At 48.3% G+C, this 22,936-nt stretch overlaps 1 protein-coding gene across 3 annotated transcripts in view; it reads left to right on the top strand.

Moving 5' to 3' along the window:
* Positions 1–22,936, top strand: part of SFXN5 (sideroflexin 5) — a 97,774-nt gene that overhangs the window by 20,793 nt on the left and 54,045 nt on the right. For all 3 annotated transcript variants that reach the window (XM_087823631.1, XM_087823632.1, XM_016202590.2), the window contains 3 exons: positions 11,341–11,367; positions 11,915–11,969; positions 13,812–13,837. In XM_087823631.1, coding sequence (XP_087679757.1) covers positions 11,341–11,367; positions 11,915–11,969; positions 13,812–13,837 — 108 coding nt within the window. The remainder of the gene's footprint in view (positions 1–11,340; positions 11,368–11,914; positions 11,970–13,811; positions 13,838–22,936) is intronic.

The raw sequence follows: 22,936 nt of genomic DNA, 5'->3' as shown, positions 1-22,936 counted from the left end.
CAGCTAGTATAATTTTAATTTCTGTGAGCTCTTTTGTTTCTTTTTAAAATTTATTTTTTAATAGAATCCTCTTTCTGTTTTTGTGAATACAGTATCATCTCTTCTCTCTGCATTCTGGAAGCCAAGGAGGGGAAGGAGGCTGGAGTCCCAAAATTCACTGCAGACTTTCATTAATCTCCCTGCGTTTAGCCTCACCTACTTCCACCTTCCACTGTGCTAGTGTTCCCAACTTTGGAGTCCCTATAATTCAGTTTCTCCAGAAGGTTGATAAACCTTCAGTATCTGGTAGGGGCACTGATGAGGTTGGTAAGAGTCACCTTGCTGTGCAGTGAAGGCCTACGGGTATTACAGCTTTGAGGACAGGCTTTCAATCAACCCCTGTGTCTAGCCCTATGATTAACCCTTTCTTTCTGTGGTACCTTGTCCCTTCAAGTCCTGAGCTTTGCTGGTGTCCTTGGGGTGATGGGCGGCTCCTTAGGTATGCCCTCTTCAGGCATTAAGGGGATGGCTTCCTCCTCTCTGCTCGGTCAGTTACTAAAACTCTACTCATTTTTCATCCAAAAACATGGTGCTGTCTCTCCTCCACTGTTGTCTTCTCTTCCATCCTTTTGGTAACGATGTGCGGCACTGCCCCTCCCTTCTTCTAACACCTTTAGGTGCAAAGCCCATGCTAAGGTTCTGCACTGCCAACCCCACACACCAGTGGCTGGTAGGGTGCTCCTGGGGCAAGCAGCTTAACCTCAGCCCTCCCCAGTTTAGTTCATTTCAGTGTGTATTAAGGGAGCACCTGCAGGCCAGGCTTGGTGCCAGGGCCTGGGAGAGAGCAGGGAAGATGCTGGAGGAGAGTCTTGCTTCATGGACCCCCCAGAATCTAGGCAACAACAGAAAACACAATACCGTGGGAGAGGAGAGGGAGGAGGAACCCACCCAGACGAAGGGTTCTGGAAGAGATTTTTCCCTGGAGATGTTAGGGCTGAGAAGGGGCTGGTGAGGAGGCCCTGCTGATAAGAACAGTGCGAACAAGGGAGTACATCGTGAGCACAGAGAGAGCAGTCCCAGAGGAAGTGATGGGGATGGGCTCCACTGTGGCCAGCTACCTAAAGGGCAAATGCGTGGTGGATGCAGTACTTTGACCAGATGTCCTTGTGCAGAGCTCTGAAGAGTGATGCAAGATGGTGCAATGCATGGCCGGGCAGGGTCAACCTCGCGCATCTGCACTGCCTGCTGAGTTGGGGGCGACTGACAGCAGTGAGGGCAGGCCACAATCTCCTTGTTCCTAGCATGGTACTTCTGTCTGGGTGATGTGGCCTGTCAGCCCCTCTCTAGTCCTGGGCCTCCTGTGTTTTCTGTCCTGAAAGCCCCCATGTACCTCCCTGGAGCTGGGAGGAGGGGAGGCGGGGAGGCCCCTGGCACTAGCTGTGCGTCTCTTTCTGGCTTATGTTGGTGAGGCCTGCAGTTTCCATCTGGTGGCTTGGTGGCATAATGCTCCAAGTGTGAACCTGCCCCTAATAAGCAGATCCTCCCTCTCCCTCCCTTCCCGGCCTTCTGGCTCCCCAGAGCATCGGGGATTGGGCTCTGTAGCAGTTCTCTCTCTGTGGCAGTTTTTACACTGCTGCTTCCCTCCCTGGGCCTTCATTTGCAAAGCCACACCTGCCTCTGGCCTGTATAGACACAGGAATGGAAGGGATAGGTGATGACATTTCACTCAGGATTTGGGGAAACTCAGCAATCTGGAATTAAGGACAGTCCTTGTTTCTGGTTCAGGCTGGCCCTGCTCAAGGGTCATTTCTGTGCCTCCTGAAGAGGCCTGGGTGTTTCTTCATCTCAGCCTGGACAGCAGCCTTGTCTGCTCCCAGGCACTGGGCCTGCTTTGATGTCCTTCTGCAGGCAACTGGGTCAGAGGCCTTTGCATGTGTCCTGATACCTGCAGGCCTGTCCTGATGTCACACACAATACTGGGTACCCTGTGTGCCAGTTTCTTATGTAACCTGCCCTCCAGTTACATCTCACCAGTGGGTATACATTAGTGGAGTGAGTTTGTTCGCGCCCAGTGGCCTTAGTTGGTTGTCTGTTAGTGGTGGCTAGTATCTCCTCCCAAGACTGTTAACTTGTTAAAAGGTTGCTACAGCAATGAATAATTTAGTCCTAAGGATAAAACAAAAATAAGTATAACTTACCCTTTGGGCTTAACAGGTAGAAATTTGATATGCTAGGAACTCTAATAAGGGCTGTGGCTATCAATTAAACAACGAAGCCATAGATGAGAGCAATGACGTAAGTACAGGCAGTGAGGTTTCTGGGGGATGGCTCTGCTGTGTGCACTCTATGTGCTGGGATGTTTGGCATAGATGGGGATGGGTAGGGTTAAATATGAAGACCCCTACATTATTCTGCAGCAGAATAATGTAGACACGGGGGGCAGAGGAGTGAAGGTGGTTGTGGTCAGAGGAGCTTGTGAAGGTCTGGCAGCCCCAGTTAAACCTGTGTGGTCAATACCGTCAGTCTAGGCTGTGGGCATCTGCTGATCGTTCAATATATAAAAGGTGCTGAGTTGGTGGGCACTGAGCAGGAAATTGACACACACATGGTTCCAGCCCAGGTGAGGCCACCACACAAGTGGGTGGCTAGAAGCCGGGCTGGTGGCTGAGCTGCGTGGAGCTAATGCGAAGATAGGTAGGAGTTCATTGGTGAGAAAATCCTGAGAATGCAGGCGATAGAAAAGGCTTCGTGGAGGAGTACAAATGGGCCCTGAGGGGTAGATCAAATGTAGACTGGAGAGGGAGACCCAGGCAGCGGGAGGATACTCCCTGTAAGTCAAAGTCCGAGAGAGAAGTAGAGGAGAGAGAGAGACAGAGAGAGAGAGAGAGAGATCCAAGAGGGAGGGAGGGATAGGGAGACAAGATGAGATTAGAGACAGAGAGTAGGAAAGGAAGTTGGGAAGTTACAGGACAGATTGTGAAAGTCTGTCCTGTACCTTCCAGGTAGAGAGATGCTGAGTGTGTTGTGTGGGGCAAGAGGAAGCTGTTGGAAGCTCTTGAGCAAGGGAGTAACATGAAAGTGTATTGTGGCAGAATCATTCTGGTGGGTGCCTGGGGATTGGGGGAGGGGGAGGTGCTGTTGAGGAAACCAGCTTAGAAGCTACTGGAGTGGTCAGGAGGGGGGCGAGCAGGTCTCTGGGAGCCACTGCAGGCTTCTGCGTGGTGGTTCTTCATCATTCCACGTAGCTCAGAGGCTGGGAACCAGCCCACCCTTATTTTTTTAATTATTTTTTTAAAATGCCACATTTTCTTTTTTTAAATTTGTCTTTATTGATTTCAGAGACAGGAAGGGAGAAGAGGAGAGAGAAACATCAATGATGAGAGTCATTGATTGAGTGCCTCCTGCACACCGTGTCCCTACTGGGGATTAAGCCCCAAACCTGGGTATGTGCCCTGACTGGGAATTGAACTGCCACCTCCTGGATCATAGGTCGATGCTCAACTGCTGAGCCATGCTGTCTGAGCCTAGCCCACCCTTATTAAGTGCTAATGCTGCACCTAGCAAAACATATCAACTGCTCAGAGGCCCCATGCAGGATGGGGACTGCAGCCTACCAAGGAAGAGGACAGCTGGGATGTAAGAGATCCTGCAAGGCTCCTCTAGCAGAGAGGAAATGGGGTCAGCTGTGTTTGGGCTTTGCTGAAAATAGCATAGAAAATACTGAGTTAAAATACTTGTGCCCCAAATCTTCTCTGAGTGTCAGTAGGTTTGTCAGAAGCTAGTTGAAAGGAAGGCTTGGCTGACACCCCCCACCTGGCCCTGACCCCTGGCCTCAAACTTCTGGGATGCTGGTCAAGCACCCTGCCCCTCTGGGCTGACCCGGGTTGGCCCTTAGAGTCAACACAGAACAGGCAAGTGATCAGTACTAGTTGGAGCATTTGAATAATGTGCTGGGTGTTGTACTGGATGCTGCAGCCGCATCTCTGGGCTGGGTCACTGCAGTAGCCTCCTGGGTGGTCTCCCCATTCTACCTGGGCCCCCCTGTGCATTCCCCATACAGCAATCAGAGTGATCTACTCAAACATGCATTACATTGTTTGTTCCTCTGCTTCAGGGTTTCTCAGCCTCAGCATGATTGGCATTTGGGGCTGGATAATTCTTTGTTGGGGGGAGGGCAGTCCAGTGTGCTGTAGGATGTTTAGCAGCACCCCCTCTCAGTTCATGACAACCAAACATTGTCGGATGTTCCCTGGGTGCAAAATCGCCCCTCTGTTAAGAGACACTGCTCTAGTAGAAATTCCACAGTGCCCTCCTTTCTACTCAGAGTAAAAGCCACAGTCTTTAACATAGCCTACAAAGCCCCCATTTCTCTCTGACCTTCCTCCTCCTAATCTCCCCCTTACTCAGTCCACTGCAGTCATACTGGCCTCCTTGCTGTCTCTCAAATGTGCTGGGTGGGCCCACTTCTGCCTCAGGACCTTTGCGCTGGCTGTTCTGCCAGAACATCTCCTACCAGGTATCTGCAGGGCTCACTCCCTCCTTCAAGTATTTCCTCCAATGTCGTCTCAATGAAAACTACCCTAGCCACCTAACTTACTACTGTCAGGCCCTAAGCATCATCATACTTAAGACTCTGTCAGGGAAACAAACTCAAGGGGAACAAAAGAAATAGCCACTAGGGCCAGACGCAGGACAAGAGATGGAATCTTAGGGGGTCAGGGTGAAAGTGGGGCCCAGGCACTAGAGGTGCTTCGTGGGGGTGGAGGGGATGCAGCCCCTGTGTCGCTCTCTTCCCTCTTCCACCCCAGCTCCAGCCTGGCCTCTCCATCCCTCTTCCCCATGCCAGAAGCTGTGGCCCTGGCCTGTGTCCCCTTCACATTCCTCGTCCTTCACCTTCTCCTTTTGTGTAGACACCATTACCATAAATTAAAAAAAAAAAATCCATCCCCGCTGCTAGCACACACCCTGCTCTATTTTCCCACGTGTCCTGAAGCACCCATCCTTCTAACGTACCGGAGAATTCTCTTATTTATTCTTTTTATTGCTTACTGCCTGTTTGCACTAGCATGTAAGCTCTATAAAGGCAGAGATCTTGGCTCTTTTTTGGTCACTGATGTATTCTTAATGCCTAGATCAGGGCCCAGCACATAATAGGTGCACAATAAGTATTCACTGAACAAATGAATCTTCTTTAATCTTCGCAATAACCTTGAAAATAAGTATTCATATCCCCATGTTACAAATGAGGAAGTGGAGGCTCATAAATATTAAGTTGCCCCAAATAGCACGGCCAGCAAGTGGGAGATCTGGAATTCAAATCCAGGTTTGGCCCCAAGGCCCGTTCTCTGCGCTGAGAGGAGCTGCCTGTGTAGGGGCTCGTGGCTGCTGCTGTGTGCTAGGCTGCAGAGCCAGGCGAGCGTGCCTTCTCTCAGGGATCTGTAGAATTGGGGGTACCTTCACCCCACATAGGCTTGCATATGTACATACCGCCTGGGAGTAACCATGGCAACAAAATTAATGGTAAGGAATAATGGGATTGGCCCAAGTGATAAATTATGAAGATTTTATATATATATATATCTTTATCGATTTCAGAGATAGGAAGGGAGAGAGAGAGATAGAAACATCAATGATGAGAGTCATTGATCGGCTGCCTCCTGCACGCCCCCTACTGGGGATGGAGCCCGCAACCCGGGCATGTGCCCTGACTGGGAATCAAACTACGACCTCCTGGATCATAGGTCAAAGCTCAACCGCTGAGCCATACTGGCTGGGCTAAATTATGAAGATTTAAAAATTTTATTTTATGGAAGCAGCCTTCGCCTTGCAGAAGGATCCCCTTCAGGCTCTGTTTAATTACCTTCTGGAGGCTGTTTTAAATAGGCTCTGTCTTTGCTGCCTTCAGAGGTTTGGAGAAGCAGCTTGGAAGGAGGCAGAGGGGAAGGGGAGCAAGCCAGATTGGGGGTGTGGCCTGGGCAGTTAGCTCCACCGTCTGGGGTCTGGTGCTGGGGGTATGCCCAGCTCTGCCCCTAGAAGGTGGGGCTTCTCCTTCTGAAACTTGTTAGGGGCCCGCCCACCCTCTGCCCTTCCCTTGGTCTCTACATCGGGGTTTTTCTAATAGATTCAGTTGGCAGCTCAGCTGAGACTCAGGCCATTTCTGAAATCAGCAAACTTCTGCCTTGTTCCAGCAACCTCTCACCAAGACTGCTTCCCACACCCCCCTCTGCCCTCATTCCCCAAGTTCAAAATCAAGCAAGGTCCAAAGTCTCAGCTCCACTCTGGCTTGTTGCTGCAGCCCGTCAGTTCCAGGGGTCAAGGCTGCACATTTTTATGTCCAGCCATGGGCTCAGAGGGAAATAGGCTGAGCCCAAAGGAGATGGTCACGCCAAGGAATTATAGTTTAAAGTGGAGCTGCTTCCGCAGGCTGCCGAGAAGATGCCGGGGGCTCCCTGTCCTAGATTCTCAGTGTGGAGGGACCGTCCACTGCATCTCTTTTGGGCTCCCATTGAATGCTTTGCATCCCATCTGTAACCTGTTTGCAGGACTGGCTCATGAAACTTTAAACTAGCAACCAGCTCTTGGTTTGTGGGCAATTCCTGTTGCCATTTCTGCATCCGGCGTCCGACTCATGGGTCCGGCAGGTTCCAGGGAAAAGCCTAGACCTGGGAATCAGATCCAAGTCCTCACGTTGCCCTCTCTCTGCACTGGGCCTGGCATCATCAGACAGGAAGGGGCCCTGGAGAGACTTGTTTCCACTTCCTGACCCTTCTCCTGCCTGATTAATTTAAAACACAGTGTAAGTCTAACGTGTGTGGTGACTTGCACAGGAAGACCATGCAAGTTAGAGGCTGAGCCAGGGCCAAAATCTGTGACCCTGACTATTGTTAATATAGTCTGGGGTGAGTCTGAATGAGATCAGATCATGGCTAGGAATTTTAGTTTAAAATGGAGATGTCCCTCCCACCTCACTGCAAATCCTCCTGAGGTGAGACATTGCCAAATGTCATGAGAAGAGCATCAGGCACTGTCTTAGCTTTTATTCCTTCCTTCTGCCTCCGGAAAGGCTTGTCTGATATCATAGGAGGCAGTTTTCTCTAACTCCAATTGGGTTATCTTAGTTAGGGTTATGCTAACTGCTGTAACAAAAAGATCCAGCACAAATAACATAGAAATTTATTTCTTGCCCATGTAACAGTTCAAGTTCCAGGTGGGCAGGTGGCTCTGCTCCACAGGATCATTCAGGGACCCAGGCTCCCTTCATCATGTTTCTCCACCGTCTCCTTGGGTTGTCCTCTGCGTAGCACAACCTGGCTAAGAGGAAAGGGATAGAAAGCATGGAAGGGGAGGCCCTGGTTAGGGAAAGGTACATCTCTCCTCCTATCAGATGCTGGGGCGGGGGGGGGCGGGGATCAGTCACGTGGATAAGCCTAACTGCAAAGGAAGCTGGGAGATGTAGTACAGTAAGTCAGCCACCTGCCGTGCAAAGGAGGCTGGGAGATGTAGTGCAGCAGGTCAGCTACCTGCCCACTTCTGTTCTATTACTCTGGAAGAAGGGGACATAGGTTTTGTCAGACAGTTAACAGTTTGTGCCATAGAGGTCAATAAAGAGCTCAGAAGTTGTACACCCTGTATCTGTTTTTTTCATGATTACTCTTAATTTTTTTTTTTAACAATTCTTTTTGAATAGTAACATATGAACAATGTACAGAATTCTAAAGATATAAAAAAGTAGAGAATGAAAAACAGGTCTCCCTTTCCATGTTCCCCAGTTGCCCACTGCCTCTCTCTCGAGTAACCGTTAGTTTCTTCTGTGCTCTGCAGAGGTATCTGAACACATTTATTCTTTTTCTTAAAATGCTAATGATATAATACTGATATAACTCCAGGGAAATTCACCAGAGCATGGCTGTAACAGTAAAAGATGGGACAGTCACAAAGGACACATATTGTATGATTCCACTCATAGGAAATATCTCGAGTGGTCAAATTCCCAGAGACAGAAAGAATGGAGGTTGCCAGGAGCTGGGGAAGGAGGAAGGGGAGCTGGTACTTACTGGGGAAGGAGGGAGGGGAGTTGGTACTTACTGGGTGCAGGGCACAGGTGCCGAAGGTGAGAAGGTCCGTTCCGGAGATGGAGGCTGCTGACGGCTGTACCCCAGTGTGAATGGACTTAATGCCATAGAACTGCCACTTAAAAAGTGGTTACAATGGTAAATTCTATGTTACGTATATTTTACCACAATAAAAAAAGATGAGAAATAGCCTAAAAGTCCACTAATAGGCACAGTTTACAATATTCAACGTGTCCCTTCAAGGTTTCTTTCGGGAAGAAGGAAGTGCTCTCTGCGCTGATGTGGAAAGATCCCCAGAGTACATTAGATGCCAGGGGACAGGGGACGGAGCGGCGTGCTTGGGATGCTGGCATTAGAGATGCGGGCATGTGGTGACTGAGAGTGGGGCTTCTGGAACCAGACTGCTTGGGTTCAAGTCCCAGTGCCTCTGCGGGGGAGTGCTTAGCAAAAGAGAAAAGCATGGACTCACCTATCATGTGAGGCTTTTTCACTGCCCTTATCTGTGGTGACACTAGCCTGCCTGGGGGGTGGGGAACACTGTGAGCTCTGAGCTCCTGGCCTCCCTGCTGACAGCCCTCCTGAACTTCTGCCTTTGCTGATAAGCCAGCACCTGACTCCACTGCTGCTCCCTGGGTGGAGGTAGAGGCCTCCGTCTTTGAACCTGAGGGACACAGATGCCGCCATGGATTACAGGTGCTGCTAGGCTGGACTTCGTGGGGCGGGAGGAGCAGGTACTGGTGAGGAACAGCTGCTGCTGGGCTCCCAGGAGGTCCTGCACCCTCAGGATAATGTCAGCCAGTTCCCTTCCTCCTCTGGTGCCTCAAGCATGGCAGTCACCCTGGCCAGACCATACCTCCATCTCCTCCAGGGGACCCTGGAGAGCAGGGAGGACATGAGCCTGGGGGCCAGGAGGCCTGAGCGCTCTTGTCCATCCAGCCACCAGGCCCATGGGACTCTGGCTGAATTACTTAGTCTCTCTGAGACGAGTTACCTTATCTGAAAATAACCTACTCACCACACAGGCATGTTGTAGGAATAAAACAATAGACATGAAGTTACTTTAAAAATCAATTAAGTCTATTAAAAATATTGCTATTTGAATGACTCTCTCTTTTAGGCATTAATGGAGCATGTTCTGTGGGCCAAGTAGTTTAGAAACGCATATCTCATTTAAACCTCTGTATGAGTCAGGGTAAGCCAAGTGCTGTAACAAACAATCCCCAGATTTCAGGGACTTATACAGTAAGGTCTGTTTCTCACTCATGTCAGAGTTCAGTGCAGCTCAGGGACTTGGCACATGCCATTGTCCAGGGACCCAACTCCTTTCACTTCATGACTTTGCCATCTTCTAGGGCCCCCTCCTCCTCCACTGGATTCTCCGTGGGACACTTTGGGGCCAGGCCTGGAAGTGCCAAACATGACAGGCCATTAGCAAGCACTGGGTCATGTGGGTGACCCACCCGGCTGTGAGGGGAGCTGGGAAGTGTAGGCTTAGCTGTGAGCCTAAAGGGAGATGCAGACTGCCTGAGAGCATCAAGCATCTGCTCTACCCTTACAGCAGCCCATTTCACTGATGGAGAAACTGGGGCACAGAGGTAATGTAATTAGCCCAAGGCCACACCTCTACTGGTTCTAACACTGCTCTTTACACTGTCCTTTGATGTCTTAGGTCAGTGTTTCCTGCCCAGGCTGTTCATCAGAATCATGGGGATTTTTTTTTTTTTTTTCAAAGAACTGTATGAAGAAATCTTGAGTTCTTTTTAAAATAGCATTTAATTTTAGAATAGCTTTGGATTTTCTGTGTGGCCAGCACTGAGGGAGATGCTATGGGACAGTGCTGAGAGGCTCGCACCTAAAATGGTACTGGGATTTGGGGGTACACTTCAGGAAAGCACTTTCTCAGCCAGGGAGGGTCAGCCTGTTATCTTTTTTTCATCTTTGCTGTATGCTCTCACTTTCCTCCTTTGGCTACCAGTGATTCTGCATTTGGTTTTTCTCTCCTCAGTCCCTTCTGTTCTGCAATTATTATTTTTTAAAACTCTGCTGCCTCCAATCTTCCTGGAATAGCAGACAATCAAGTATGTTTGAAATGTGTCTAAAATAAGAGTAATTAGGCTGTGAATTAAGGCTTGAGGGACTCTGCTGTGAGTATAATGCATAAACTTTAATATATCAATTTTATAACTTCTATTTTTGCTACCCAGTAGCCTTCTGCAACTTAATTTATATTCCAGGCAACAACATTGCCATATAAAGGAAGCCTAGTGAACTGTTCTGTTACAAAACTGAACACCAACTGCTGGCCTCATCTTCCGTCTTACCCCCTTGCCCTTCTTGATCCATTAAAAGTTCACTCTGTGCCTAAAGGGAAACGAAAATTGGTTTCCCTTGGTTTGCCACAGTGTAAATCTTTATTTACCAGGTTTGCTTGATTCTAAAAGGCCTATTTTATCACATTTTAACATCTCTTAAACGGGATGAGTCTTTTTATTGATGGTGGTCTTGGCATTATGTCATTGTTTTCTTACTTAGCGGCACATAATAGTGTTTTAGGATTAACGATGTCTTAGACTCAATGAAACAGTATTTATATCATTTGAAGGAATTGACAGATTGTTCTATTTCTCCAGCCTGTGCAACACGCTGGTGCTGGAGAGAGACAACTTTTATCACTCATTTGAAAGCAACCTTCTTCTCCCTACAACCTTCTTATAGCAACAATAGGAATAATAATATCTACAACAGTAAGCCGTTCTAAAGCACTTACTATGTGCCCAGTGCTGCTCCAGGCTCTTTGCATATATATCTTTCAACAATGTTAGAGGCACAGCTATTATCCCCATTTTACAGAAGAGGAAACTGGGTCTCAGCGGTAGAAGTGACAAAGCTGGGAACCCAGACAGTCCGCCTACCTCTGAAAAAAATCCTTCTGCTGCCTCCAGTGATTCTGGGAGACAGTTGAAAGATCTTCATTTAAATCAGGCTTCTCACCTGACCCTACCTGAGAATCAGCTAGGAAGCTTTAGAAAGATGCTGGAAGAATTCTTTAAGCAATGTTACAGCAGCCAGGGTTGAGGACCCCTTGTTTAAATGATCTGCGCCAGATCCCCTAGCTCTGCTGTTCTGAGGTCTCTGATGCCACATCCTCAGGGTAACTGCCAGACCTGGGGCGACCAGGACAGCCTGAGCCTCTTAAGCCCTTTGGAGCTAGATCTCTTGGTTAGAAAATGTGGCTTTGAGACCTTACATTGATATGTGCCTTAGTGTTTTCCTCCTTCTTTCCTTCCAGCTCTGGAGTGCACAGAAAATCAAGCAGGTAATCCAATTTTGGTTTCTTTTCCTTCCCTCCTCTCCGCTCTCCTGGACCCTGCCCCAGCCTGTCCCTGGGATCCCTCTATTGTGTGCCCAGCCTCTCTCCTTCCCTTTGTTCCTGGCCACCCCTCCCCTTCCTTCTCCCCCAGCACCCAGGGCCTGAGTTTCTGAAAACTGGAGCTCAGACCAGCCCACCTTTTCCTGGGCCCACTAAGCTTCTTCCCTGTGGCTCCTTCCACCCAATCCTTGTTACATGCCTACTGTGTGCCAGGCATGGGGGTTCAGAGAGCCTGCAAGGCAGACAGGGTCCTGCCCTCCCTGCGTTCAGCTTTGAGCATTAGTCAGAGGATACTTGCTCTTTGGGGCCCATGTTTTAGTTTTTCTCTTGCCCTGGATGGTAAGAAAGGACTGACTGGCCAGAAGGCAAGATACAGCTACTGGTCATCTGAATCATCCTGGGGGGCTCTCCTTTCCTGCCTCCCTCCCTCCCTCTCCCCTGTCCCCCTCCCTCTCCCACTGTCACCCTGTGCTCTGTTCCTTGCTCTTGCCAGGCTATTCTACACCCGGACACCAATGAGAAGATCTTCATGCCCTTTAGAATGTCAGGTAAGCCCCTGGGACCTTCTGTTTCTGCCCAGCCAGGGCCACTTACCATGGTCACAGCTCCAGGACCATCTAGATGTCCCGGCCTGAGGAGGGGATGGAGCCTGTTGCACACACGGCCTCACTGGCACCTGCAGGTTAACCTTGACTCAACCATACAAAACCCTGGCCAGGCCTCAGAATCACCTATGGAGCTTTTTAAAAATGTGCCTTTTCTAAAAAAATAAAAAATATAAAAAATAAAAAGTGTCTTTTCTGCCTGAGCAGCTGGGGTGGAGTGGGGTCCTCCACAGGTTACTGCCTGTGATCCTGTCCCCAGGTTGTATGCCACTCACTTATTGGCAGCCTCAAGGGTAACACCTGCTGTGGGCAAGCACTGCCTCCTGTGAGTCACTCCTCTCCTCCCTGCGCATGTTGCGTGACTTCCTTCCAGGTCCTGCTCCCCACTCAGGCAGTTAATCCCCAGACTAACTCCTTGGTCTCTGATCCTGCTATTAACCTGCCCTTCAGTATGTCTGCATTATATTTGCCCTACTGCACACACATGGAATTCGCCATGAATTCTATTCTGTGGAGACCAGTGGGTGGGGGGTGGGATAGTGGGAGAGTAGGTGTAAGACCCCTGCCCCCAGGGAAGTCCCAGCCCTGTGGTCACTAGGACAGTTCTGTATATATGAACCTGATAGCCTAGAAAGCATTTGCACACACACTGGCTGGGCGGGCGGAATTATCCAGCTTACAGTTCTCAGGGGCCACAGGTCTTGCCCGGAGTCAGACTCACAGCTGTGCTCATGGGGGCGAGAGAACAAACAACTATGTGACATCCTTGTGCAGATTGGGGTGGTTAGCGCCCAGTGACCCCCTTGCCTTGCCAGGAGGAACTCCAAGGAAGTGAAGGCTGTGAGTATCTTATAGCCGCTGTTGTGGGTGCTCCCCAGTCCCTGCACAAGGCCGTAGCAGGCTCTCCCCCTAAGTCCGGTCACCTCTAATCTAGCTTTGGGCCTCTCTCCAGAATGATGCAGGGAGGAGAGTCATGCCTCATGCGCGTGCACAATTATGCACCCTCAGGATGCAAACCTCTGCTTTAGACTTAGCTCAGGTAAATAAGCGTGGTTTGATGCCATCCAGCTCCCAGCTGCCGTAAGCCAGAGGCTGGGGACAGGAGGCTGCCCACTGGCAGCAGTGGGCGTGACGGAGGGAGCCTTGCTGTAGTCTAGGTCCATGAGCATGAGGAAACTGTGCCCAAGGCCGGACTGTGCGCCACGCCGGCTCTGTTCTGCTCTGCTGAGGACGTCTAGCCAGGGTACTAGCGATTGAAAGGGCTCTGGTCCTTAGAGGTACACATCCCAGGTGGGTAGGGAATTTCCTTTCTAGCAATGATCGTGATGCCAGGGAAGTAAGGGTACATGCTAGAAAGACAGGCTAAGGGAAGAAGGAAGACATTCCGAGGCCTTCGAAGACATTGCAGTGTATGTAGTGAGTGTGGGCAGGGCGTGGTGCCTTATGAAGGAAACGGTGGCAGGGCCGCCAAGCGTGGAGCTGTGGTGCCCGGGCAGTGGGCAGCCCTGCCTTCAGGAATGGGCCTCTGGGCTTCGGAGGGGAGTGAGAACTGTTTGGCTAAAGGGGAACAGGGAAAGGAAAGCTGGGGGGCCCCTCTGCGCTGGGGAGGGCTGAGCTGGGAAAAGGCCTGGGGGCCAGAGGCTCCTCTCCCCTAACTGACCTGTGCCCCTTCGTTGGGGCCACTGCCAAACTCAAGCCCAGAAGCCTCAGGATGTCTCAGTGGAGAGATCCGTGGGGCGGAGTGGGTGGGATTATAAGGCCTGACTCCTCTCTCTCCCCTCACAGGTTACATTCCTTTTGGGACACCAATTGTAAGTATTAACTTCAAAGGATATTTTTTTATAAAAAAATTTTTAATGTATTACTTTATATCACTGCTCATAAGTATTTGACTGAGTGTTGATTTAGGATGAAATCCTGGAAAGGAATTGCTGGATAAAATAGCATACATTTCTTTTTAATTCTCCTGTTTGTATTGTCAAACTTCTCTCTGTAGAAGGTATGCCAGTGAACCCCAACACAGCCTCGAGGTGCCTTCATTTCTGCACATTTTCCATCCGGAGTATTGTCATTAAGACGTGTTGGTTTGGTTACAGGGAAGTTGCCCCCAAATCTTGGGAAGTCAGAAACTAAGGTTTCAAATGAACTCAGAAAGGATTCAGTCTTCTTTTTGTTCAGTTTTAGAATCAGGGTTAAGTTTACTCTTAAATTTTTTTATATTGAGGTAAAACAAATGTAGAGAGAGGTACAGTCATCATAAATGTATTTATAGCTTGATAGGTTTTCCGAGTGAACTTGTCCAAGTAAACATCACTTAGATGAAGATTTATAGCATCGTCAGCATCTCCGAAACCTCTTTCTTTTCCTTTGTAGATAAACTTTTCCTCCATCCCCTTGGGATCCTTTGGTATTTTTTCTCTTTATCTTCGGAGTTCAGAAATATCCTCAGGATTAAAAAATTTTCCCCTGTATATTTTATAAAATCATATAAGTAATACATGAATATGTTCTTGGAATTCAAAATTACCACCAGGAACTTAAGACTATTTTAGAAGTTATGTAAGTAATACATGACTATGTTGTCTCAGCTGAGAATTCAAACAATACAAAAAAACCCTAAAAGTTGCTCTGGCAACCCCTCAACCCCACATCTGCTCCTAGGAGTAACCTCTCTTAGAAATTGGGTATGAACTTTCAGGCTTTTTTCTACGTATTTGCATATATATGAATCACCATTTAGACTATTATTTTTATTTTGTATTTTTTCTATTAAAATATAACACTATACTTCTTTATCTACAATTAGCTGATTACATGTAGCTGTTTGCTTACATAAAGATGTACTTCATTCATTCACTCATTCATTCACTCACTCACTCATTCATTCATTCATTCATTCATTCATTTATTCATTCATCCATCCACTCGTCGTTTTTCCAGCAGAGTAGTATTCTCTCCCTTAGTGATAGATTTAAGTTGTTTCTGATTATTGGCTAATTAGAAATAAAGTGCTGTGAAAAATCCTTGTAAAGTTCTTTTGGCACAAGTATGAAGCTTTCTCAAGGGTCCATTCTAGACAGTGAATTTTCTGTGTAAATGGCTGAGTGTGCACATTTAAATTTTTGATAGCTATTGCCAAATTTCTCTTCAGAGGGGTTAGATTTCATATATTTTTAGTGTTTTTGTTTGTTTGTTTGTTGTTTTTTTCCAGTCTGATGGGAGAAAGGTAGCATCTCATTATGGTCCTAATTTTTATTTCCCTGAACACCAAAAAGATTGTGCTTCTTTTCAATATTTATTGACCCTTTATACATCACCTATGAATTTCCTGTTCACATCCTTTGTCCATTCTTCCATTGCCTGTATTTTCCTAATTATTTGTAAGAGTTCTTTATATATTTTGGACACTAATCCTTTGAATTATATATATTGTAAATCTCTTCTCCCAGCTCTTTGCCCTTTACTCTCTGGTATCTTTGTTGTAGAAAGTTTTGAATCTTAATGCTTTTAATGATTTTTCCTTGGATCGATTTTGAGTCTTGTTCCTACATCTCATCTCCATCTCCTTTCTTAAAATAACTGGATTTGTGAGACTTGTGTTTAGAAATTAGCTCTTAGATGTGTTTATCAGTTCTTCTGTTTTTGTTTTCTAATTTATTTATTCATTTTCGTTTTTATAATATCCTTTTGGCCTCTTTTATTTTGTGGTAGATGTTTTTTGTTTTTTACTTTTTGTTTTTGTTTTATGCTTAATTTATTTATTCTCATTCTTTTCTTCTAATAAAAATTGCTTAGGGTTGTGAATTTTCTCCTGAGTGTATCTGATACCTGGCTATATCTAATATGTTCTCACATATAGTGATCTATGTTTTTATTTCTAAATAAATTTGAAATTATAATTTTGAATCCTCTTTAATCAGAGGATTCAATCTTTTTGCTTTAATTAGGTAGAAGAACACATTTCAAATCCCAAGTGGGTTTTAAAAAATATATTCTTTTGTTATTGTTTTCTAGTTTATCTTGTTTTCAGAGAGAGTGACCTTTACAATTCTGCCATCTGAGATGTATTGTGGTTTTCTTTGTAGCATAATATATGATTATATCAGTTAGGATCAGAACCATCTACATATTAAAAAGTTCAAAATAACAGTGGCTTAATTTATTTCTCTCTCATATCAAAAGAGTTTGGAGGTAGGTGGATCCCCACAGTCCTGTCAGGAACCCAGGCTTTCCTTTTTCTAACCATTCTCAGTGCTGTCTTCTATCATCAAAATTACCTCATGGTCCAACATGGTTGTTGGCGTTCCAGCCATCACATCACAGTTCAGGGAAGAGAAAGGAGGAGTAAAAGGATATACCTCCCAATGGAGTCAGTTCCCTGTAAAGAATCTTCTTCAAAGACTCACACACAGTTCTGTTTATGCAGAATTTGGCTGCATATATAGTCAATCCCCAATTATAGGGATTCTGTTAGTGAGAAAGCAGGGGAAAATGGTTAATAGGTAGGCAAACAAGAATCTGCCTTAATAACTTTTATGAATATTTCATTAACACTTGAAAAAATACATCATTTGGCAGTATTATCTGTTTGCCAAACGAGAGAAGCTGAATTTGGGGCTCGTTTCCTCATAAGAGGCCAACTGGACCCTTAGAGGCAATGGCTGCCATCATCTAGGATGAACTAGCTAACCCAAGGGACGCCAGCAGTGTCTCTAGTTCACAAGGTGTTGTTGAGGACAGCCCATGCTCTTCCACTCTCTCCTCTTCCTGCCCAAGACAGGTCAGTCATTTCAGGGTCATTGCAGCCTTGCAGGCATCCTGGGAACTAGGGTGCTGATCCAGTCCCATGCTGTCAGGGGTTCGCTGCTGACCTAGCTGCTGTGAATGTCCTGTCTGCACCAGGACTCTCCCAGCCTAGAGCAACCGTCCCTCACTGAATAAATGAATGTGTAGCGTATGGTGCCCTGGCCTCCGAGGTCCTTTGTGAACACTTGGCTGAGGCGAACTGGCAGCATGGCCCGGGTTGTCTCCCAGCGGGCCTCACAGCAGCCAGAGCCAGATGACAATGCTCACCTCGCCCTACTTCCCAGCCCCAAATATTCATACCCATGATTAGAGCAGCTGGCCCAGAGCCAGGTCCTGAGAGGGTCCATTGGACAGGGAGAACCTGTAGGCTTCCATCTTGGTCCTTGGATGTGGACGAGCAACCTGAGGACTCATGGGTCCCACTCCCTCCCCGGTCACTGCCTTGCCTGTTGGAAGGAGCTCTGTGGCTGTCCTGGCTCCCACCGGCCACATCAGCTCTTCAGGGGCCACACAGTGGCTGGTTGCACTGAACATCTCAGCAAATGCCTAGTCTGAATAGGAGTGAAGGTTCCAGTCCACACCTTAGGGAAGCCCCTGGTGTGATAAGAGTGGGCAAAAAATATAGACACGCAGGAGCCATTAAATGCTCACTGAAATAGAAATGGGGGTGCTGGCGAATATACCAGGAACTGGGTCCCTGAGCTATGCAGGGAACGGGTAAGGAAGGTTGGCAGGTCCCTTCACTGAGATGCTCTGGAAGCAACATCCAGGCCGCCTGCTGCCCAGGTGAGCATTCCTGGCTCGACCTCCAGTGCTCCCACCTTGCCTGACTGGAACCCCGCCCCCGCCCTGCTCGCTCCCCGAGCTCAGGAGAAACGAGCTGGTTTTCTCCCAGAGGCTGGTGCCAGTTTAGTCAGCAGATTTCACAGATCCACTGGCACCCATGTAGTGTCTTATTTTAAGCTTAACATTTGAAGATGGGAACTTTTTCCCCTTCGGTGTGTGGCAAAGAGATCCCAATTTATACATAAGCGTGGGGACTAAGCCAGTGCACCGAGGCTGGTCCCGAGGCCAGCGCAGAGCATGGCTCCCCTCCTTCAGGCTCTTTGCAGAACCCCACCAGCCAGGGCCTCTTATAGTCGGCAGCTCTGTCCCCAGGTTCCCGCTGAGAGGTGTGTGCTGTCATTTCCATGCACATGTGGCTGGGGGAAGGAGGGCGTGTCCTGGCCCACTGTCCTCTCTGCATCTCCCCACCTGCCAGCCTGTGCCCTGCAGCCTTGGCTACCGCACCGTCTCAGACACCAGGAACTGGGTTTCTCTCATGGACCTGAGTTTCTCCCAGGCCATCTTTGTCTCTCTCCTCAGCCCTTTGCTCCCCATGACCCTTCTGCAATCCTCTCCAAAGTCAAGGCCCCAGCCCCCCATATCCAGCTGGAGACTGGGGCCAGTCAGACTGTACACTTCTGGTCCGTGAGTCCAGTGGCCTTGGGTTGCATCCAAACCAGATTTCTGTCTTGGGACATTTGGAGTTTGGACTCCGTACTCGGAGCCCTCTCATTTTACACTGCAGGTGATCAAGTGGACTTTGAAGCCCCACTGCTCAGAAGGAGCTGGTATGGGCCGCTTATCTCGGGGGAGGAGGGGGGACCACAAAGGGTTCACTTTACATGAAGATCTGACTGCTTCCCAAGGCCTTTCTGACATCTCCCAGCCTTCCTCATCCCAGACCCTGCTTTTTCACACACTTAAACCCCAGCCCCAGTTTTTTTTCCATTGTAAGTGACACCAGCCATTTTGGCCCAGTTTATATCATACAAAAAATGTCACTTGGTTAAGCTGGATCTGACCAGTCGGGGGCAAACATTCACTTGACAAATGATATTTTCTTTCACTGGTTGGGATCCTTTAACTAGCAGCACCTCTGATGCACTCGAGTGTTACTTTTCAGATCATTAGCCACATAAATCAGAAGATGGAGACAAAGTAGAAGGAAAGAGCAGGCAAACTGAGTACCGGGGCTCTTGGCAGGTCTTTGAAAAATGAAGAGGGGCATTTGGAATTGAGTGTGTCCGTGTGGAGGGGAGGTGTGTGATGCCAAAGGAAAGGGGTAGTTTGCTTTACCAGCGAGGACTCCCAAGGACGTGGGAAGTAAGCATCACCTGTCTCACCCCTCTGAAGCTTCTGGAAGTTCTCGAGAGTGGCACACTTTACACAGGTAATAGTGGGGTGAATGCTGCAAAGGAAGCAGGCAGGATGCTGGGAGGACATATGAGAGGGGTCCTAAGCTCATCTTGAGGGTCAGGGAGGGCTTCCTGGAGTAAGTGACAACTAAGCTGAAAGCTGGAAGATGAGGAGTGAATAGCCAAGTAGAGACGGGGTGGAGGGTGAGAAGGACAGTTATTTCTGCCATTACCTTGGCTGGCAAGGTAATTCCGTACCCTGTAGCCTTCCCCTGACTTAAGTTTCACCAGCCAGTTGTTTTGACACACATCCTGTTTTTTCTCTGGATTTTCTATACTTTTATTTTTAAAAATCTTCTTTTTCCTATTATTTGAGTTAGTTTTGTATGGACAGTAGCCAAGGGGGTGGAGGGTTGCTCATTTCTCCCACTCTGAGTCCCAGTATCACAGGACACAGAATTGTGACAGTGGCCTTGGTCCCCTGTCCTTGTGTTCAACTGCTCACGTCCCCCTTGTGGCCGAGCAGATTGGGATATTTGGTGGTGCCTTTCTCCCAGACGGAGACCTCATCTCTCTGCAGAGGTTAGAATACTTGGGGGGAGGAGGCCGGCAGGGAAGATGTGATTTTTCCTGTGAGCCAGTTTCCATGTGGGTGCCATTGATTGGCCCCATCTCAATTCGGTCCTGAGACAAGGCTCAAGCACAGACTGCCTTTCGTCCCTTCCGGGGTGGCCCCAGACTTGGGCTAATGGTCACCAGGTGGAGCAGATGGATAAGCGAGGCTGCTCAGAAACCAACATCACGAGGGAAGACACAATTCAAGGTGCACTGATGGTGTAAACTATTGAAACAGGAAGGACAGCATATTCACTCTTCCTATGTGGTAATCTCTGAATTAATGCGATTTTGCTACTATAGTGCTGTGTAACAAACATCCACAAAATTTCAGTGGCAGCCATACACGTTTACTTTTAGGGACCTGGGGTTTGGCTGGTCTCGACTGGGCTTCACTGAGGCAGTTCAGTTTTTAGGCTGGACTCTGCTCCTCATGTCCCATCCCTCTTGGACCGGGACACTAGTCAGGGCACGTCTCGTCGCAGCAACGTTAGAAGCACCAGAGGGCGACTGAAGCACACGAGGCTTCTGAGGCCTGGGCGCGGAACTGGCACACTGCCGCTTCCTCCCACATGCCATTGGCCAGAGCAAGTCACATAACTAAGCAACACCAAGAGCAGGGAAATAGATCCCGCCTCTGGCGAGGGTAGAGGCGCAGGGAAGAGCAAACAATTGGGACCAAACTCAATCTGCATCCCCTCCCCAAAGGCTAGCACCCCATGCAATTCGGAATTTAGTAAAAGAGGCAAGGAAGAGATGGCTGATGGTTGTCATTGTCACAATCCATCATAGATCTTTTTCTGGCCAATAATTATTTAATGTTCTTAATGAGTTGGCAATGTTTCCACTGTCATTAGGGCCCATCTTTGTGCTGAGTGCTTTGGGGGACATCAGAGAGAAAAGCCCGTATTCTACTTTACCCTTAGAAACTCCTGATCCTTTGAGGGATAAGGCTTGTGTCCAAAGACAAGGTGGGGGCAAGGTGATCCTCAGTTGTGTCATGCAGACTGTAGAGTTCAGAGAAAGCAGGGGCCAGCAAAGACCGGAAAAGAAGGAGATAGTAGGAGGGGAATCACATTAACCTAGTAAGCACTTGCTGAAGGCAGACACTGCTGAATTCTTCCCACGCCTACTCCCATGACCATCCAGAGAGGTACCCTGGTTATCACCACTTAATAGATGAAAAAACAGAGACACAGAGAACTCAAGTAACTTGCACATGGTCACCCCTCATAAATACTAGAACCAGGACGTGAGTTCAGCTCTTCCTGCGGCCAGAGCCTTAGTATTCATCCACAGGGCCCACAGCCATCCATCCAAAGGGAAAGGGAACGGCAAACAGACAGATGTGCAGAGAGGACAGCTTCCGGGGGTGGGAGCTGTGGAGGAGACCCCAGCCATGTTATGAACTATAAATGGGAGCAAAGATAGGATGTGCGATTTGGCCAAGGTCCTGCAGCAAGATAGGGTGGAGGCTGGGCTGGAAATTCTGGCTGTTGGCTCTCCTTCCACTTTCCCTGGTACCAGCCGCATTCTGGGCTCTCTCCACCCATCTGCGCGGCCACGCCTGAAGCGTTTCCCTCTTGGAAGAGGTGCAATCCACTGGCATTGGAGCCGGGTGGACTGGCTCCCTCTCTCTATCCATCTCTTTCCTCCTTTCCCCTGCCACGTTCTGGAAAGGGCAGCGTGAGGGAATGTGGGCAGGTTGCACCAGAGATATACATCTGAGAACTGAAGGAACATTTATTTTTAATTTAGACTAAAAAGAAAAAAGGAAGTTATAAAATATCTGCTCTTGCTCCTGAGATTGTGCAGATGGTGCTGCGTGTTGCCTAATAGGGAACGGGCCTGGCACCGGGTGCTCCTGGCCCCACCAGCCTGATGTAGGACCTGGAGGGCAGCATCCCTGTTCCCTCTGCCTCAGCTCAAATGACTCCCTTCAGCCCGTTCGGCCAATGCTACATGGTGTTCCACTGCCTTCCAACCTCACCCTTCCTGGGCTCCAGTCTGCTGATCTCCCAAACCTCCTCCTTCAGTGAGGCCAGTCTCTCAGCTGTTCTTGCTCCCGTGAGCTCACACACGCGACCTTGGCACCGTCCTCTCCTTCGGCAGGTAGCCAGAGCACCCCTACCTCTCCCTGCCTGAACTCCTGCTTGAATGTTAGACTTTCTCAGATTTACAGACACCCAAGTCCCCGATGGAACTGTTTTGTCCCTTTCGTGCCCAGGTGGCATAAAGGACTTTCTTGTACATTTTCCTGTTGGGTTTTGTTTATTGTGGTTAGGTACTCTATATTCCTTTCCTCTGATATTCTCCACTGCGGGCAGCATGAAACTTGGTGCACAGCAGATGCTCGGAAATGGGCATGGGGTCTGATTCTTCCTTTGTGCTCAGGGGGATGAGCTGGAGAGGGCGCTCCTAAAATCAGAGAGACAGGGCTCCCAGGCCAGGAATTAGGAGACCTGACTCTTTTCTGGGCTAGCTATGAAGCCTTGGGCAGATCACTGAATATCCCTAAACCTCATTTATCCCATTTGCAAAATATAGAAAGTAATCTCTACTTTGTCTGAGCCCCAGAGTTATAATAAGGATCGTGGTAAGTGACATAAGGAGAAGTGCTTAGTAAAATCAATCAGTCAATCAATCATCAATCAATCAATCAATCTCTAAGAAAGCATAAGGAGCCAGAGGTGCATGGACATGAGGCTCATGTTAGGGCAGGAGTTTGGGACAGGAGGCTGGTCAGGGTTGGCCAACAAGGTGAAAAACTCACTGGTTATAGATGTGAGTGTGAGTGTCTATAGTACATAGCCTGGGTACCGGTTTAGTTTAGGGCTGTGGTTTGTTCTGGAAAAGACTTGCAATCACATAAAAAAAATACATGGCACAAGATAAAGAAGAAAATGAGACAAAAGGAAATTTAGGGACAGGAAGGGAAGATGAAGTCAGGAATGAAGTTTTGGACACAAAATACATCCCATGAGGATGTGTACAGTTGGCAGACATGGGCCACAGAGAGCTGGCCTGACCTTGACAGTCAGGGCAAAGAGAATAGTTAAAAATGCCCTCTTGATAGGGATTCACAAGGGGACCCTGTGATGTGATGAGCTGTGAAGGTCCTGGTCGGCAGCTGTCTGGTACATACAGTGAGTCCCACGGGGCTGCATCATACCCCACTCCTGGCGGCCCACGCACAATTCAGGGAGACCAGTGGAGGCTGAGGGGAGAAGACAGTGTCGTTCATAACACACCCATGTAATATAAACCAGCAGATTAGGGGGAATGATGTGCTCCCAACAGTTAAGAACT

This window comes from Miniopterus natalensis, chromosome 13 (assembly GCF_054644295.1).
Source record: "Miniopterus natalensis isolate mMinNat1 chromosome 13, mMinNat1.hap1, whole genome shotgun sequence".
Lineage (NCBI taxonomy): Eukaryota > Metazoa > Chordata > Mammalia > Chiroptera > Miniopteridae > Miniopterus > Miniopterus natalensis.
Note: the sequence above shows the minus strand (reverse complement) of the source record. Positions and strands in the feature narration are given on the sequence as shown.